Genomic DNA, 18,025 nt, shown 5'->3' with positions numbered 1-18,025 from the left:
TGTGTCTTCTTGCATGTTTTATTTCATTTCAGTATTTACATAGCACCCATGTGAAGGATGACAAAATTTATATTACTGTATTACCGGGAGGAGAACTTCAGTGTGCACAGGTTTTATTCATAAAAATATAAAAACAAGACCAAAACAAACAAACAAACAAACAAAAAAACAATCAAGAAAGGCCTTTGACTCCCCTCAAACTCAACTCTCATGAAGTTGCAGTGTTGCTTCAGTTCTTCTCAAAAGATGTATAAAGTCAAACTTCCCCAGGCTCTGAACTACTACCTATGCTTTAGGAAGATCACAAATTTGATTAGCAGCACATCTATGAAAGTACTCAGACAGAAATATGCAATTGTCTCCACACATTCATTATATCATTTTGTTTATAGAATACATAAAAATAAATGAACATGTAACCAATTGCAATGCTGTAGAAGACGTTGGTGTCTAGCTCTGAAACAGCTGCCTTAAAAGCACCTGCTGGGAGTAAAGATAAACTTCAGTTCCTGTGGCATGTTATTTGACTCTTCAGCTCCTGCTAGCAAAGCAAGACCATCTATCAAGGCTTTCTGATCAACTTTCTGTGGGCATGCCTTACATCCTCCCCTGTCCTTCTCTCACCAGAGGATCTAGTTGTATAAAATAGGAAAGATGCCCAGTGCTTGCTAGCTGCTGTATGCTTGCTCCCGGTAAGATAAAAAAGTCACACAAATGAGGCAAGAGAAAGCCCCTGTACTCACTCTCCTTAACCTGTCTCTATAATATCTCTCTGCTTTATTGTGAAGGACTAAAAAATAAATAAATAAAATTTAAATAAATAAATAAATAAGTACAACCCATGACAAAACAGACAAGAAAACCCTTCTGAATGCCTTCTTCATCCAGTCTTCCCAGCAGCAAGCTTGCACTACCAATCCAAGCAAGAAGTCTTACAGCACACTGAAAATTAATCAGGCCTATGATGCAAGTCTTCTCTTGTTACTGATGTACCAAGTAGTTTCAGAAAATAATAGAAAATACGTGACAAAGAGAGGATTTCCCTCAATTCACCATTGCACATAACATATTCACCTAGTTTCACATTAATTTCAGTCATCTTCCTGCTCTGCTGACTTCAGAATGGTGGTATATAATAAAGAAGCAGGTATCTGTGATTAGTAGTATTAGAGAATGTGTATTTGCTAACTAAAATATAGAATACCACGATGTGTTCAAAGAAGGTATTAAACAAAAAAGAGAATTCAGGAATATATTGTTGAAACTACAGGAAAAGTAATGCATCCAATTCCTGTCTCCGCCAGTAGCCCCCTTTGTCACGCACTGAAGTTCCAGGGCCTAAAAAGCTACCTTGCAATAAGTTTCATTTACTTTCTTTTGGGTTGTTTCTGCTTGCAATCCTTTTGTGTTTACTGAAAGCAAAGTTAAGTTATCAGTATAATGGATAGCACCCTACTGTTTATTTCTGGGGAAAGAGATGGGTTGAGTTTCTTCACCTTCAGATGTTTGCATATAGACAAAGTATCTGAATAGAAGAAAAGCATGCCAAAACAGCTATGTTCTCCAGCTTCTCCACAGAACAGGTTGTAATGGTCCAGAACAACTAATAATTCTAACCATGTTTTAAATCTTACCTCAGCCTTTCTTCTTCTTTCTTACGAAGGCTAAAATCTCGCTGAACCACCTGCAGCACATGCTCAGCTTCTTCATCAGTCAAGCCAGAAAGATCCAGTTTTCTCCCCATTATATACTCTGCACTGGATGTGAACAACTATGAGGAATATCTGAAAACAAAACCAGCAACAAAACACAACATAAATTGAAAGTACTGATATTTTTCCCGAGTGTGTTAAAATCACAGGTACGACTTTGTGCAACACAAAGTTTCTGCCATAAATATTAGAGAAGAAAATGATTCACTGCAGAACTGTTTTTTTTTTTTTTTTTTTAACATCCCATGTGTTGAAAGTAATCACCCTCAACTTTAAAATGAAATGCAAGAGATCTATTATTTGTGATATTAAATATTGAAAGAAGACTGTAATATTGCCCTCAATGAGAAATACATTAAAATGACTGAACTGAAATTAGGTTTAGAAATTTCTTAAGATTTTATGTCAGCAGTTTGCAAAACTGTTTGCAAAATGCAACCCCTGAAGCTGCGCATGAACCAAGAACAAATTATTCTATAGCAATCACAAGTGTTTTGTACTACCAACTAAGGATCAGGAATTATTTTAAAACACCATAAAAAAAAAAAAAAAAAAAAAAAAAAAAAAAAGAGTAAGCGTAGATATTTCAAACACTTTTCCCAGAGCTACTGGAAAGATTTAGATGTACCTAGCACCATAGTATCATTATTTCCCCTTCCTGTGAAAGGCAACTGGATAAAATAGTGGTCAATGTTATGTGTGAATAGAAGGTATTACGAAATTTTAATTAGAGCTTTAGTCCATTTATGAATTAATGAATTATCATCAATTTGTTCTAATTTATTTTCTCATGATCTAATTGTGTTGAAAATTAGTAAATTCAGCTCTAAGAATTAATTTCTACAATTTGATTTATAGAGTTATTTGAGTAATCATAAAGGTATCCATCTCCACATTAAGTTACAGTTTCAGAAACAGCACAGTTTTCATAGTTCTTTTATGAGTTCCTCACAATATAATATATATAATAATTAAATATAAAAGTTCTTATACTGTACCAAAGAGGTAAATATTACTTAGCATCAAGTAAGTGTTCCAAATAATAAAGTGATATATACAAAATATAGTCTACTGGTACAGACTAGCAGTCTTTGATTTACCTGTCACTGCTGACTGCCAACATATATTAGATGGGGAAAATTTACACCTAAGTTCTGCGATACATGTGCAGCCCCTCTACCTCTGATTTCTATGGGTTGGCGAGGACTTGATCTCAAGTCTATTTAGAATTATCAGATACTATAAATAAAACACATGAAAATCAGTATGTAAATAGAAGACTCAGTCTGCATCCCAATATGCCATTAACCTCTAAAGAACTTGTTTTTTGCTTTGTTTTGTTTCCTCCAGGAAATTATTTTTCTTCACATTGTCAAATCACCTCTAATCTAGGAGTATCACAGGAGTATATAAATATTTATAAACAATGCTCAAATATCTTTTTCAGTAGATCCAGATTATGCAATGGAAATATACAATGGCAAACTCTCTATAGAAAGAGTTACCAGGAAAACAAGTCCCACCAAATAGTTTCTCAGCCTAAAATAACTTCTAGTCTTAATTGAAATTACTTGAATGAGGCTGTTCAGATGTTTGCCTTCATTACTAGTACTTCTTTACTAAATATCAGTTTGAATTCAAAAGTTCAAAACTCAGAGAAATTACAGTGAATAATATAATTCCCTAGAAAACTTCTTCTCAACAAATTAACACATTGTAACAAAAAAGCCTAGGCTTACAATACTTGATTGTGTATTGTTTGTATTATACTCTAAACTCAATACTACTTACAGTCTGGTTTAAATCTAATTAAAACTTCCACATTGAAAACATTTCTTGAAATTAGCCCCTTCTAAACAAACAATAAAATAAAAATAAAATGTTTTTAAGAAGTGCAAATAACATTTCTGCATTTTAAGACAGACAAGGGCATCAACACAAGAAATGAAGACAAGTAACACATTTCCTAGTCACTTATATGAGAGCTAAATTGCTTGGGGTTGCAGTCAGCAGAAGATTAGCATTACATGAGGGTGGGAGGAAAAACCCACAAACCACCTCCCCCCCCCCCCCCCCCCCCCCCCCTTTTTTTTTTTTAAACAGGTCCTATGTATGGCAGAGAGACAAATTACAAAGTTAATTATACAAATGGCCATAGTGATTATTGTAGAACAGAGATACCTATTTTACTTTAATGCTGCAGTGAAGAAATCCACACTAGCAAGGCTGCAGCTGGACACTGTGTTCACTTCTGGGATTCCAAGCACAAGCAAGATAGGGACTTATTGGCACAAACTCAGCACATAGCCACAGAGACGGTGAAGGGCTGAAGCACCCTACATGAGAGGAGAGGTTGGAGTGCCAGGACTGTTCAGCCTGGAGAAGAGATGTTTCAAGGGGGCTTACAGTGTGCATCTGGAAGACATCCCTCCAATACCCTGGCACTGCAGACAAGAATGCCCTACATATTCCACTTACGAGCAAATTTGCATTGAGATTTCAAGCAATTTGACAATGCAGTATCCTTTTTGATTTGAGATGTTGTTCCTATGCATTAATAAAATGTGATACTGGAGGAGCCAATCTCATAAACTCATTCAACCCAGCTACTTGCAACTTGTTTCAACTTCTAAAGGAGAGACTGATCCAAGATGTGGCCCTACACTTGAGAAAGACACAGCTCTCCTGGCATATATTTTTAGCATGTATTTCACTGTCATTTGCTTTCTAGTTCCTGTATACTCTCATTTCACTTCAGTCTCATCTTCCACTGTTTATGTTAAATTTAGGCAAACAACATTCAGCCTTATTTTCTCTAGTTAGCAGCAACTGTCTTATGAAAGAGTGTGTAGTACTGATGATCAGTCTGTCAGCATTCTGACTGTGAGAGACAGATTGTTACTTTTCCCAAAACGAGGAAGACAGCTTAGCAAGAAAGACAAAATTGGAGCAGTAATGCGCTGAGACACAATTGTTCCTTAGATGATTGGCCTCTCTTCCTCATGCCTTCCATGCAAAGCATGGAATGCAGCTCATTACCCTAACGGACTGTCAACAAGCCCCAGGTGAATAACCACAGGTCTGGGAGAAAGCCAGCATGCGGAGTTAGGTAGGGCATGCAACTGGTCTCAAAGAGCCCAACACATTTAGATGTTTGTACAGCTCTACGCAGGAGACAGCAAGAGCTTCCTGCTGGGTGCCTGACCCACACAGTGGGACCCTAAGCTCCCTGCACAGAGAACAGCAGGCTGCTCAACGGGGCTGTTTCCTTTCTTCTACCCTCCCACCAAAACCCACATGAGGGCACGCACACACAAACACAACCAGCACACAGCTCTTCACACTGCACTTTCTAAGCTTGATCTAACAAGAGAAAAATACTAAACAAACAGCTCATTTACATTCCTGTCTCTCTCCTGAGCATTAGCATTAGAGTGAGGACTGCAGAAATGCACTTACCCACCTGGGTTGCACCATGCATGCCACAACCTCCTCCCATGACACCTGTCAGTCTCAGCATCACACAATCAATGGCCATGCAGTGAGCTACAGAGATCGCAGGGAGATGAAAGAAAGAGTAGATCCTCCTTTGTTCCTTCAGAGAACTGATGGCAGTTTGTATCTTGTTTTAAAAGACAGACAGAGAAGATGCGAGAATTTGCCTTATCTGTGTGACAGTAATACGTGGAAAAAGGCTCAGGTTCAATGCCACATTGAGCCAAGGAATGTTCAAATAGATACTCTTCCACAGGGAGGGAAATAAATATCTAATCTTGAGAGGTTAAACAGAAGCATTTGCCACCTTGTATGCTTTTAACTCTGCAAAAAGTAATATAAAATTCATTCATGAAGAAAGGCATATGAGAGAACACAAGTCAGAATATCCCCGTGCAGATCCGTGTTTCAGATGCTAACATCCCATCTTCTGGAAGGCCTAAGGAAACTGAATGATAAAGAAGGTCCAATACCATATAAGCTGGAGAGTGGCACGTGAAAAACATAATTTAAAGTTAAACACTTTCTCTAGTACCACAGAAATCACTATTTCAAAAAACAGATACAGACGAGCAACCTACAGAAAAAAAAATCAATAAGCTAGCCAAGAAAGCATAGATCCATGAAGGCAATTCTTGTAAGTTCAAGATACCAAACCATCGTTACTATATAAGGCAGTGGTAAGATCTCTGATCTGATTTATTCATAACTTTAATCTAGGGAAGGAAACACTGAAAGGAAAAGTGAAGCTTTTGTAAGACCTCAAACAGCTCTGGAAGCACCACACATTTCATATCTGCATAGGAATTTAATTTTGCATTTTAATAAAACAGGAACATCATTATAATAAATTATGAATCTCATCATAACTTGAAACCTATATAAGTTACAAAAGTAAACAATTAAGTGTATTGTTCACTACCAAAATATCTAGACCAACCAATAAACACACCACAGGTATACTATGAATATCCTACATGATAAAATGGATTTTGCCCCCACACCATATGTTATTTTAACTGACACCTTACACCCCTCTTACTAAATATCATTCATTTGAATATCCTTAAATTTTAACCAAGAACTGATCTTTGACTGAGAGAATCTTTTTGTAGGACTGGAATCAGAAATTTGGGTTTTCAGGGGTAAGAAAATACTTCCAGCAGCAGCTGCCACAGTAATACGGTGTTTTCTAATAGTGCCAGATGTGAAAACAAATTTAATACAGTAAATCATGACTAATTCAAACCACTAACAGGAAAACCCACTGCAAATTACTGCATTTTACAGATTAGCAAGTAAATGAACAAAGTAAAAAAATAACAACAACAAAAAAACACATCATAAGGCTGTGCCTTCTGCATTCACCCTGACACCTGCAAAGTGCTTCTAGCCCTGATTTATGCTAGAGCAAACAAGAATGCTAAGAGTTATGGCAGAGCAAAGAGTGACATCTGTAAAGCCACATGTCCCAGTTCACTGAGACTTGGTGATGAGCTGCAGTTGGTCGACACATAACTTATGCACCACACGTGGAAAAAAGGTTTTCAGAAGCAGGCTGTCTTTGAATTTTTTAGATAAACATTTGTTAAGAGATATAAAACAAGAGTAAAATAAAACCAGAGCTGTAAAGAGCCTCTGAAAACTGAACTGGAGGCTGGGTTAATCTTTCAGGTGGGAGCATTAATGGTTTAGTTTGTCACCACAGATTTGACACTGGGACCTAAGCACAGCGTGGAGTAGAAGAGACATTGGCTTTGGACGTGAGCTTGGCTACTCTTACACATTAACATGGCACAATGTGGAATTACCCTGTTGTCTGGCCAGAAAGTACAAGCCCGAACTTCTCAAGTTTATACAAACAAAGAACATTTACATTCAAGTATAAGACCCAGTCAGGCATTTGCTGGAGTCAAAGACCAACTTCACAGTCATGTTTTGACTTCTGGCTCACTCATATTTGACTCCAAACTGGAGTAGCCATGCTGTTTCTTTAGATTAGGGAACCAAAAGTGTTCATCCTCTTACATGCTTAGAGAATCAACCAGACAGCACATAGACACCTTTATTCCATCCTTCTTGGGTGTCACAGTGACTATTATCTGGTCAACTTAACAATCACATTATTAAGCCACCACCTTTAGGGGCAAGCTGGGATACCTCTATACCCAATTAAATTGCTTTTTTTCTCTTTTACTCCCCCCACCCCTCCCTTTTTTTTTTTTATTTTTCCCTTTATCAAGGTCTACTCTCAAAATTGTAAGCAGCATTACCAGTACACTGAAAAAGCATACTTCTACATGAGCACCAGCTTTTCAAATACCTAGAAAATTACAGTTTCTAGTCCCCTATGTTAGCTTCTCCAAATTTTTAGGTTATCCAGTATCCTTCATGGGTCTTATGGACCTTGATAAAACATTGACACCAGTTTTCCAATTGAAAGCATATTCTTAGGTATTTTTCAGCTACCACAACTACATAGCATATTTCTACAAAAGAGGTGCAGACCACTTAATCACACATAAAATCCAATCCCACAGTATTTCCTCCATTGATTGCCCTCTTTTTGAACTGTGACATTAACTACTAACTTGGAAGAGGAATCTAAAGCCTCATCATTAAATGTTAGAATAGAAAGGGGAAGGTGGAAGGATAATCAGCCTGACCTTCCTCTAGAGCTGAATTGGTTTCTTCATGATTTGGGACTCAATCTATTACTTTTATTCTTTTGTTAATCAACATACAGACAAGTTTTGGCACTGACTTTTAGATCAAACCTGAAATAGATTGTAGAAGCCAAAGTATATCTTTTAGAATCCTCCTGAAAGCTCTTTCAATTGCTTTTAAAATCTGGTGTTGTTCCAATTCATCCACAAGAGTTTTTAACTTAAAGCCTACTTGTGGTCTGTCATACAGATGTCAAAGCACTTAGGACTGCTAGTTGTCAGTGTTGAAAGAATGGCACGCTAAGCAGTCTTGGGGATGACCAGTGAAGGGGGGAGGGATCGGTTCTCTTGGCAGAGGGGCATGGAATAAACCTCTTGCAAGATTTACAATGGTTAGAAAAGAACACATGCTGTGCAACTTGAGGTATTCCAGGACAGTATTACCTATATGTCTGTCAACAGCACTTAAATCATATGCTGAGCATCCATACCACAGCAATTAGCAATAATGGCACAACCCACCAGCACTTTTCTATTTGAACTGCATTGTGCCACAGCATCCTGTTCACACAGCCCAAAAAGGGAGAGAAGAAAATTGTGTTAAAGTGACCTTCTGTATCAGAGGTAATGCCTAATAAGCAAAGAAGTTCTTCTTGTATTAGTTTCAGAGATGATAAAACACCTCATTACAAGAGCAGAACAGATAATTTACTCCTCAAGCTGTAAACATGTTTTGCTTTCTTTTCCTTCCAGAAGAAAAACAACAGATTATGTCCTGTCTTCTCCAGGAACAGAAAGTTAGATTACAACAGCAGATCTACATATTCTGCATGCAAGAGGGCTGACAGTGTTGGTAAGGGAGTGTTTTGTTATTAAAGAAGAAAAGCATACAACGATTTCAGGTGTTTTCCTGGCTTCAGGACTTATTCAAACCAGTAGGAACGTAATGGACTTCAACAACCTTTGCACAAGGCTCTACATTTCAGACTGCAACAACAAGAGACTCATGTCTCATTTCCTACAGTAAACTACCTCAGCACCCTTTGAACAGACTTAATGCAGCCAGTTTCTGGATCGAGTCAGTTACCTGCTTATTTGTCTCCATCAACAAGCAATATTTGTTTCTGGATGCTACCCTGCAACAGAAGATTTTTTTGGAACTGCTGTTCTAAAAGTTCTGTGCAGCACAACTTGAGCTTGGGTCTTCAGCAGGTAGGGCAAGCTAGAGCCTCCCTGCCTGCCAGCCAACATCAGCAGAAGTCAAAAAGACTACTTAATTGATTACCACGAGTCAACTTCAGACAACGCCAATGAAAACATCTCATTTGAAAGATTAATCTCCACAGTGTTTTTTTCATCCACTTCAGTAGGCAATATTTTATTTCAAGGTGTACTTTGCATTGGACAATCCAAAATTAATTTCTTGCAGTAATATTTTATCTTAAAACAACCAGGAGATAACTGCAATAATCTGAACACCAAACATCAATTTTAGTTTTTCTTTTATGACCATCAATAGGTTAAAAAAAAAAAAAAAAAAAAAGCACACAGGTAATAGGAAGTAAAAGGAAGTCTTGTTTCCTTGAACTTGCTCAGGAGCTAGTGGGTCAGTACAAATTTGCACAACAAAGGCTTTTGTTAGCATAACATTCTTCAGAAATAAATTTTAAAAATAAGAAATAAAGAAATCAGAATTGCCCTGCTGTTGAAATGTAATGCATATTGGCCCAGAAAATTAATGTGTTCCTAGAATAATATTTATAAGAATTTAAAAGCCTGTGCTTACAATAATGCTGAAGTTAGGCTATGACCAGTCAAGACATTATGGTCCTTATACTCTACTAATACTACACTAATGCTGTTAGGTGATTCATTGCTGCTTTCCACTACAGTGTTTATTCATTTGTTTTCAGGACATAGAAATTTGAAGGACTTTATTTACTGAAAATAAAGTTACAGAAAAATACTATGCTGTCTTTTTTTTTTTTTTTTTTTTTTAAGCATTCTTAAAAAACAAAGAAACATGGTAACACAAATTTCTACTGAAAGTTAACTAGCAAACAGGTCATAATCACCAGTTTACACCACATGAATGACAGATCCTAATAGCGTGGGTGTCACATACAAGGTGTCAAATTGAGGTCTCCTCTCAATAAAGTTTGGAGATATGTATCTTTGCCCAATCTCACAAAGATATGCATAAAATGAGACCATGGCTTGAAATCTTCTTTAGCCCTTCTACAAAATTTCCTGTTTATACTATATATAGGTCAAATTTCCTTGATAATTTGAGCAACAATGCAGTGTGCTTCCCTCCACATTGCAATGCAGCAGTTACCATCCTCCTCAAGTCCAATAAGCTTCTTCTGAAAGTACACTGTTCCAAATCTATAAATATAAAAAGCTTGAGGCTGAGGGTAGTTTATTTTCTGTCTCAGCGGTTCAGTAGTAAGCCGGAAGCCTTTATCATCTCTACATATTTATTTAGTAATTAACCTACGTGGACCCAAAACAAAAGCAAATACAGCACTCTACATAAAGTTGAGTTCGTTCACTCAATCAGTGGGTTTTCCTGAAGAGAAAAATTGTCCCTATGGTTTTAATGGATCTCTGCTTGACTTGTTTCTTTCTACTTATCCAACTCTCTGAGGGCAAGTTAAGGCAGTTTATACTGCCAAATTGCAGTTTCTAATCTGATAACAATAGGTCATGCTAATGTTGGCAGCAACACAAAGGAGTCACATTGTCATACAGTTGTGCTGTTTATGAACAATAGCCCTTTTGGTATATACAGCCTTTCTTCAGCATCAGCCAAGCATTGTTCGGGACTTTTTTATTTGTTTAAGTACAAGTTCTTCAAGTGTTCTGTTTACTGCGACTATGAAGTCAGAAAGATGAATTCTTACCATGCTCATAAAGTTGGGTACACCCTATAAAACCAAAAAGCCTGGTTGAGTAATCAACTGTCAATACACTCAGCTATATTCTTCAGGTTAGGCTGGAAGCAGGAAACGAACTCAGGAAAATAAATAGAAGTTTTAGTTTTGCTTTTGTCTTGCTCTAGAGTGGTATTGTGTCACATGAATCGGAAGCAGCTTCAAGATGCAAGTCCTGTAACAGAGGCAGAGCTCTTCATGAAGCATCTCTCGTCATGGGGGCAACTGAGGTGGAATCAACTTCTGAGAGTTCTCACAGGCAATTCATGTATTGCAGCTGTTGAAAATGATACTCTACTGTTTGTGTCTGCTGCATGCGTTGTGCCAAGCTATCTAACAAATTCCACAGGAAGGCTATGGAATTGCTGCATACATTTTTGTATCAGCACACATGTACTGATGCCTTAAGCCTGAGTGTTCAATCTGGTACCTGAGTGATGATGGGTAAAGCAGGAGGCTGAAAGACCCGGTAGAAGATAACCTTCTCAAGCAGATGATGCTGTAACAGAGCTACGTGAAGAGCTAGAAGGGACCAGCAAGCACTATGGTTTGACAGTTAGCCACAGGGACAGAGTCAGTGGTTTCAATGCAACTCACAGTGAACCGCTACCACCATTAATAAGCGAGTGGAAAAAAACAAAACACCTGTCTAGCCTGATGACTGCTCCCTCAAAGTCAGAGAAACGTCTGGTAATACAAGAAACAAGCAATCTTTCCCTCCTTTCTCTCTCTAGCCTTCCAGAAAAGGGTTATCAGAGGAATGAGTAAAACCCTTTATTCCCAAATCCTCGCTGTGCCTATTCTAAAGAACTCCAGGCTCCAGAGCATGACAGCTACCCACATCTTCAGAAAAGCAGGAAACAGTGGAACGGTACATATAAGGCTAAAACCCACCATCTGTCAACATATATATCGCCAGACATGGCTAACATTCCCGGGAACATGCTTCAGGAGGGATGCACGCGCATTCCAAGGCATTTTATGATCGAACATGGTTACATTAAACTGAAACCCAACACAAACCACAGCATACCACGTAGCCCTACTTAATTAGATTCCCCACAAACAGTCAGCCTAAGCCATATGGTATTTTCCTCGGGAGTTACGATAAACTGACCTTGATACTAGGAAAACGCATGCTCTTCACCCCGAGGCATACATTACCAGCGCGGAGTCCCGCGATGCTCCGGCAGGGAGGGGAGGCAGGGACAGCGCCCCCGCCGCGCCGCACCCACACCCTCGGTGCTCCCGGAGAAGTTAACGAAGAGTAAAATCCCCCGTTAACAAAAACAACAACGCCGCGCTCCAGCAGCCGTTCCGCCGGCAGAGCGCCGCGGACAGCCGGCTGGCGATGCAATCGAGCCGGCTCCTTCCCTGTACGCGCATCCCCGAGCGCCGGTGCCCGCAGGAAGGGAGGGCGGTGGCAAAGACCCCTGGGGGGGCGTCCGGCCCCGCGGTACTCACCCGGGGGCTGCAGCAAGATGGAACACGGGCACAGTGCCACGTCGGTGGGGCTGCGGACCCCTGTAGGGGGGTATGGGGAATCGCCGGGCACGGGCACGGGCACGGGCACGGGCACGGGCACGGGCACGGGCACGGGCACTCCACTCCGGGGAGAAGCCGCAGCCGCTGCTGCTGTGCGGCCGCGCGGCTCACCGACACCTGCCCGGCCGCCGCCGCCGCCAATGGCCGGGCGGGGGCCGGGCGGGAGGCGGGGTGGAGGCGGGGGGACCGGGCTAAGGGGGGGGAGCGGGCGCCGCAGGGAGGGGCTGGGTGCCGGGTTCAGGGATGGAGGCCGCGAGTGAGGGGCAGGGAGGGTCCCCGCAAGTTCCGCAGCACTGCTGGGGTCGGTGAGCCGCATCGCTGGGGGATCCACGCACCGCGCCCACCTTCCAGGTTGCTCAAGGTTCCTTCCCTCTAGCTCCAGCGTGTGCCCAGGGATCAGCAGCGATCCTGGCCGTGCCGTAGCGTGGTCTCTCAACCCTTGCCCTGTCCTGCCACAAACAGGCGTTCGAGATGACCGCAGAGGGTCATCTTGGCGGCTTGCCCGCAGCGAGAGAGCTCCTTCGCCAAATAAAGCAGGGGAAGGCAAGCAGATGCTGCCAGGTGGTTCTTGTTTGAGCCTTTCTGTGAGTACCGCACGCAGGCCGTGCGTGGAGGTATCTTCTGAAAATGAGGCCAGAGGTACAAACCAGAGGCACTGCCGTAGGGATTCGGTGCTCTGGAGAATCCTAATGAAGATATGCCATCGTCATCCATTCAAGTGATCAGTGCGTCACTGCTGTAGTGCGACCGTGCGTTTTACACATCTGGTATCACTGCAGATTGCACTGCATTGGGCTGATTGCTTTTCCTGTGGTGTTATTTTTCACCCCTGTTCTTCATGCTTGCTTAACTTCATTTTAAAATAGCTGCAGCTGTTCACTGCGAGGTACATTTTTATTTGATCTCAGTTGAAGCGCTTTGTCAAGACGTATTCAATTAATCTTGGCAGTTTTTCAAGGAAAATATTTTCTAGGAGAATATTTTTGTTTATATTAATTTCATTGTATTATAAACAGACTGTTTTATCAAACATTTATTTCTATGTTAACTTACACTTCTATGTTAGTAAAGTGAGTGCCACTCTGTGAGACTGACACCACGTTCATTTTCAAAAGTGCTTGTAAAAATATGTCAGGAATTGTTCTGCATCAAATAGTGTTTTGTATTTCACAAACATAAATGTAATAAGTACATATTTGGGTATTTCCCAAGCAGAAAAACAACAACGAAAAATGTTACTTCTTTGAATAAAAGATAGAAAAGGAAACAATCATCTTCAACAATAACATTTTTCAGGAGCAATATGACATGGGAACAAATCAGGAACTGACTAAAACTAAAGGTCAGTCATTGCCTTTTTCAGAATAGTAATCAATAACATGCACCAAGCATTTTTTAATAATTGAAAAAATATCTGGTTAGAAATCCATCTACAATCTTATACTTCTAGCTGAATCACTGAAATAGCTATGTTTTAAAAACAGCCATTAACATCAATTAAATATAATGCCCATGACTATATAACCATTAGATCAAACAGGAGAAACTCTGTGACTACTCCTCACACTCATGCTAGTAAGCCAATATTAATGTTGAGTTCAAGAATAATGTTTCACCCTCGCCTCAGTATTGTACAATTAGATACATGCAAGTTTATAACTTGTACTATTTCATGTTCTACTGCACTGGAGGCAAAGTGTTAGAATAGAGGATCATATATTCCCTACTAGCATAGTAACCAGTAGGTTTTTTCTATGCACTCCATACATTAATCCATTGGGAAGTTATTAACTTACACCACACTTAACCAGTCGTTAACTGACAGAATGCAGCTAAGAGAAGGGGAAGAGAAAAGCAAAGCATAAGTGAAGGAATACTGTAATAGTCTTAGGTTGGTATGCTGGACCTCTCTCTTTGTCTGCCTGTTGGATGTCCTGTTTGTCTTCATAAACTGGTTTTGATGTCTCACACTTCAAAAGAAAGCAACTTCTCTGCATTGGTAGCAAGTATTTTCTGATAGATGTCAGTCATGTTAAAAAAGAAAAACACCTGCTGAATAAAATTACCTTTTCACCTTTATACAAAAAATTTATAAGGGTTTGATGAGTGAAACTGAGCAAACCAGACTTTTGCTAGAGTCATATAAGATGCAGCCATTAACTAATTAGAATATGTATCTAAATAAGGACACAAAATAAACAGAATTCTAAGGAAGAGAATCTCTGAAACCAAAGATGAGGTCCAAGTGATAGTAGGGGAATTTTGCCCTGTGAGCAAAATGTGTTTCACCCCTTTGCACCCAGAATGACTGACTGAAGGAACATGAAGATAAGGAGAGGGAATTCTGTAAAGAGGAGCAGGGCATAGAAGGGTACAAGGGATACCAGAAACAATGAGGTGGTCATCAGGGAAAGGGGAATGCACTGTATGTTTATATCACTTTCTATAGCTCTGAAATTCCCAGTTCTCCTTACCTTCACAACTGAGTTATGTTGCAGGTCATGCAATCTTTTGAGTGACAATAACCTCCATAAGGAGAGGACTGAAGAAGTGGTCAAAGCCCCCAGTATGCATCTGTAGTACAACAACCACTGTTGTAGTACAACAGTGCTATCTGTATAAGCTGTAGCATGGAAAAATCTTGTAAAAAATAGTTTATCTAGTAATAATGGGGTGCAGCACAAGAAAATAAGTATTTTATTGGTGGTGAGTTTCTCCTGTCAGACACTTTTTTTATAAGGAAAAAAAAAAGGAATCCAAATGTAGATTGAAATAAACTGTTGTTTTTTCCTTGGAAAGCTCTGAACTATGTTTGGTGTTGGCATAAGCTACACATGGACATGGGGCCACAGTGACCAACACACTATTCCTGAGCCTATCCCCAAGCTGCACTGCCTGAGCAACAGGCTGTCCATCTTTTGTTGAACAGCATACGATTATAACAAAACCTGCAAATAAATGGGGTTAGGAGGGAATAAAATTTGCACTGGTATCACTCAGAGGATATACAGTGGGATGCAAAAAGACGGTGTTAGCAAATGCATTCACGCTGCATTATATAAAGGACTTTGTTGACAATCACAGAATACTCCAGGCATGTAGGAAGGTATCTTTTCTGAAAAAAAAAAAAAATTATTATTAAAAAAATAATAAAATAATTGCATACAAAGAGTTCTGAAAACCAAAAGGCTGTGTCTAAACTGGAGGGGAAAGGCACTTCAGTTCCTGGATTCAGGAAGAGGAGCTTGCCCCATCCCACACGAAGAGAAGAGCTGGGAGCAGAGCAAAGTCTTCTTCCTGTGTGTCCCCTGTATGAAAAAACTCAGGGACTGAAAGGGAACTGTATTGGCATCTGGCCCTGACCTGTGGCCCAGCATGTGACCACTGACCTCAGAGGAACTTTCTGATTTGCATTTATTTCAGTGAGACAGGGGCCAGGTTTTTGGCCTTCCTGGCATTGTTCATATCTCTAATAAGAAAAAGGGTCCCAAACTTGCAAAGTTTGCTTTCTGAGTGTCCCCAGCCTTTGTGACAAAGGTAGACTTTCTTATGCAAACAGAGTAAGGAAACTGGAATTGGGACAGTACCTGTTAGACAGGGACAAGTCACTGTGTCAGCCACAGGGACCAATTATGAATTTTTGATAGCCCATTGCTATCTCAGGGCAGAATATAAATAAAATAATAAGTAATTAAGCCACTCTTGCTTACAACAGGTCTGTTAAGACCTCAAAGTATTTCCGTAAAACATAGTGAGCAATAATTTGATAGTAATAACTTGGATACCATTGTAACCTTTTACTTTATGGTATCTAAGAACTGCATAAATACAAATAATTTTATAAAGTATGCAACACAGTGTACTAGGATAATTCAATTAAACCAGTTAAGTAATTCCATGGGCTTAAGTAAAGCCATGGGCAAATAGGGAAAAAAGTGAAAGAGCTTAGAATAATAGACAAATTTTTAAAAATACATAATACATACAGCATACACTTTCATAGGGCACTTTGCCATGGCTTTTCTTCAGAGATGCCCACAGTCATGTTCCCTGCCCTATGAGTCTCACAGTGTGAGTGTGAACAGAGAAAAAGAAAAGATGAGAGAAGACAGAATTAAAATTATATATTTTAGTAAAGAAGACAGCTTGAAGAAGTTTTCCTATTGAACCAGCAGCAGAACTTAGGCAAGGTAACACTTTGAAAAGAAACAAGTATACCAGAGTCTCAAAACTGGGATGAGAACAGAAAGAGACAAGCTGTAACTGACAGAGCAAAATGATTTGTTGTGATCAGCAGTGGTGTAAAGAGGTGAGTGGTTTTGATGGTGTCATTTTGTTTTTTCTCTGTGGTCAGCTAAGACTTAACAACAAGAATAGGAGTTAGCAAGAGAGATGGCAGAGCAACAAAAATGGTGGTAAGAGCTACCCATGATTATAGGAAAGAAGAATCAGAATGGGAAAAAAGGTTTTGGAAGAGAACAGAATGCTGATGGTACCTCTGTTACAGTAGATTTCCTCATTCATATGGAGTGTATAAATGAAATCTTGAAGGTGTCTTGAGGGAACATGTTGCATGCAGTGAAATGAAGGCTCCATTAATGCTCTTCCCTTATGTCTGCCAGCGTAAGGGAGATGACAAGATTCAGCTCTTACATTTCTGCAACTGAAAAAGAAATTTCTTAGAAAGTTGTGCTGGGTTCTCTAATTTCCCTGAAGAATGTACTTCATTTTGTGATGGTGGCTGAAATACACAAGGCAAGTGTCCTACATCCACAGGGGTTTGTTATACTCATCCTTATCTTCAGTTAGTCCCACCTTTCCTGCAGTAACTCCCTCTTGCTCATCAATGCAGGGACAAGCAGCAGCACAGGGGAAGAGGGCCACTGAAGTTTTTCTTTGGAGCTTAATTTATAGCCTGTGCAAAGTGGCGCTGAGGGTGTGGTAGAATCTTTTGTACAATTCAGCGTTGTTTTGTTTACAATTTAAAAGAGAGAGAGAAAAAGCTGCATGGTGGCCAGGAGAAGAATAAGGAAAAAAAAAAAAGTCTTCAGCTAGCCAGGAGAATATTTGTAAAATATTTGTACTTATCTTAAGTCTTAAATCAGCTTTGACTTCACAGAGTCAAACAATAACTAAATGGGAGCCAGTATTAGTTCCTCCTCATTGTTCCTCCTGTGCTTATAGGTATTTTCTTTCTACCTTTTTTGTTTGTTTGTTTCATTTTGTTTTGTTTCTTTGTAGCAGAATCAACAGGTGGCTGTAACATTTTGGGTCAAAACAAAAACATTTAAAAACTCTTTGCCTGACTGCCTAGACTACTGGTTCAATTCTCTAGCAGTGTCAAACTGCTCATTTGATTTAAGTGTAGATTTTTTTTTCCACCTTTGATGCCCAAAGCCAGACTACAGTCAAGTAGGTTATTTTTCATAGAAAGACATACTAAATGCTCTTCATATTCAAATAAGTGGAGCTTTTTCATTATTTGAAATTATTTGAAATTCTAGAAGCTGTCATGATCCCAACAGCCTTTGGCTAAAGCTGCTAAATGTAGGTGGTGGTGTTAGAGGATTTTCTTCCCCCATATAGTAACTCCATACAATCTATCTACAGATGCAAAGATTATACACTGTATAATCCCCTCTTTATATTTAACAAGCAAAATCAATGCAGC

The 18,025-nt window shown here is 39.6% G+C and overlaps 1 protein-coding gene across 6 annotated transcripts in view; it reads right to left on the bottom strand.

Annotated features, from left to right (window-relative positions):
• Positions 1 to 12,731, bottom strand: part of MYRIP (myosin VIIA and Rab interacting protein) — a 225,104-nt gene extending 212,373 nt beyond the window's left edge. For 3 of the 6 annotated variants that reach the window (XM_032181846.1, XM_032181841.1, XM_032181845.1), the window contains exons 1-2: positions 12,274 to 12,353; positions 1,635 to 1,784 (exon numbers count right to left, since the gene is read on the bottom strand). In XM_032181846.1, the coding sequence (XP_032037737.1) occupies positions 1,635 to 1,744 (110 nt within the window). In that variant the 5' untranslated portion in view covers positions 1,745 to 1,784; positions 12,274 to 12,353. Of the gene's footprint in view, positions 1 to 1,634; positions 1,785 to 3,902; positions 3,961 to 11,926; positions 11,968 to 12,273; positions 12,354 to 12,698 lie in introns of those variants that run through there. The other 3 variants (XM_032181842.1, XM_032181843.1, XM_032181844.1) reach the window with 3 other exon arrangements.
• Positions 12,732 to 18,025: the final 5,294 nt, after the last annotated feature.

Source organism: Aythya fuligula, chromosome 2 (assembly GCF_009819795.1).
Source record: "Aythya fuligula isolate bAytFul2 chromosome 2, bAytFul2.pri, whole genome shotgun sequence".
Taxonomy (NCBI): domain Eukaryota; kingdom Metazoa; phylum Chordata; class Aves; order Anseriformes; family Anatidae; genus Aythya; species Aythya fuligula.
Note: the sequence above shows the minus strand (reverse complement) of the source record. Positions and strands in the feature narration are given on the sequence as shown.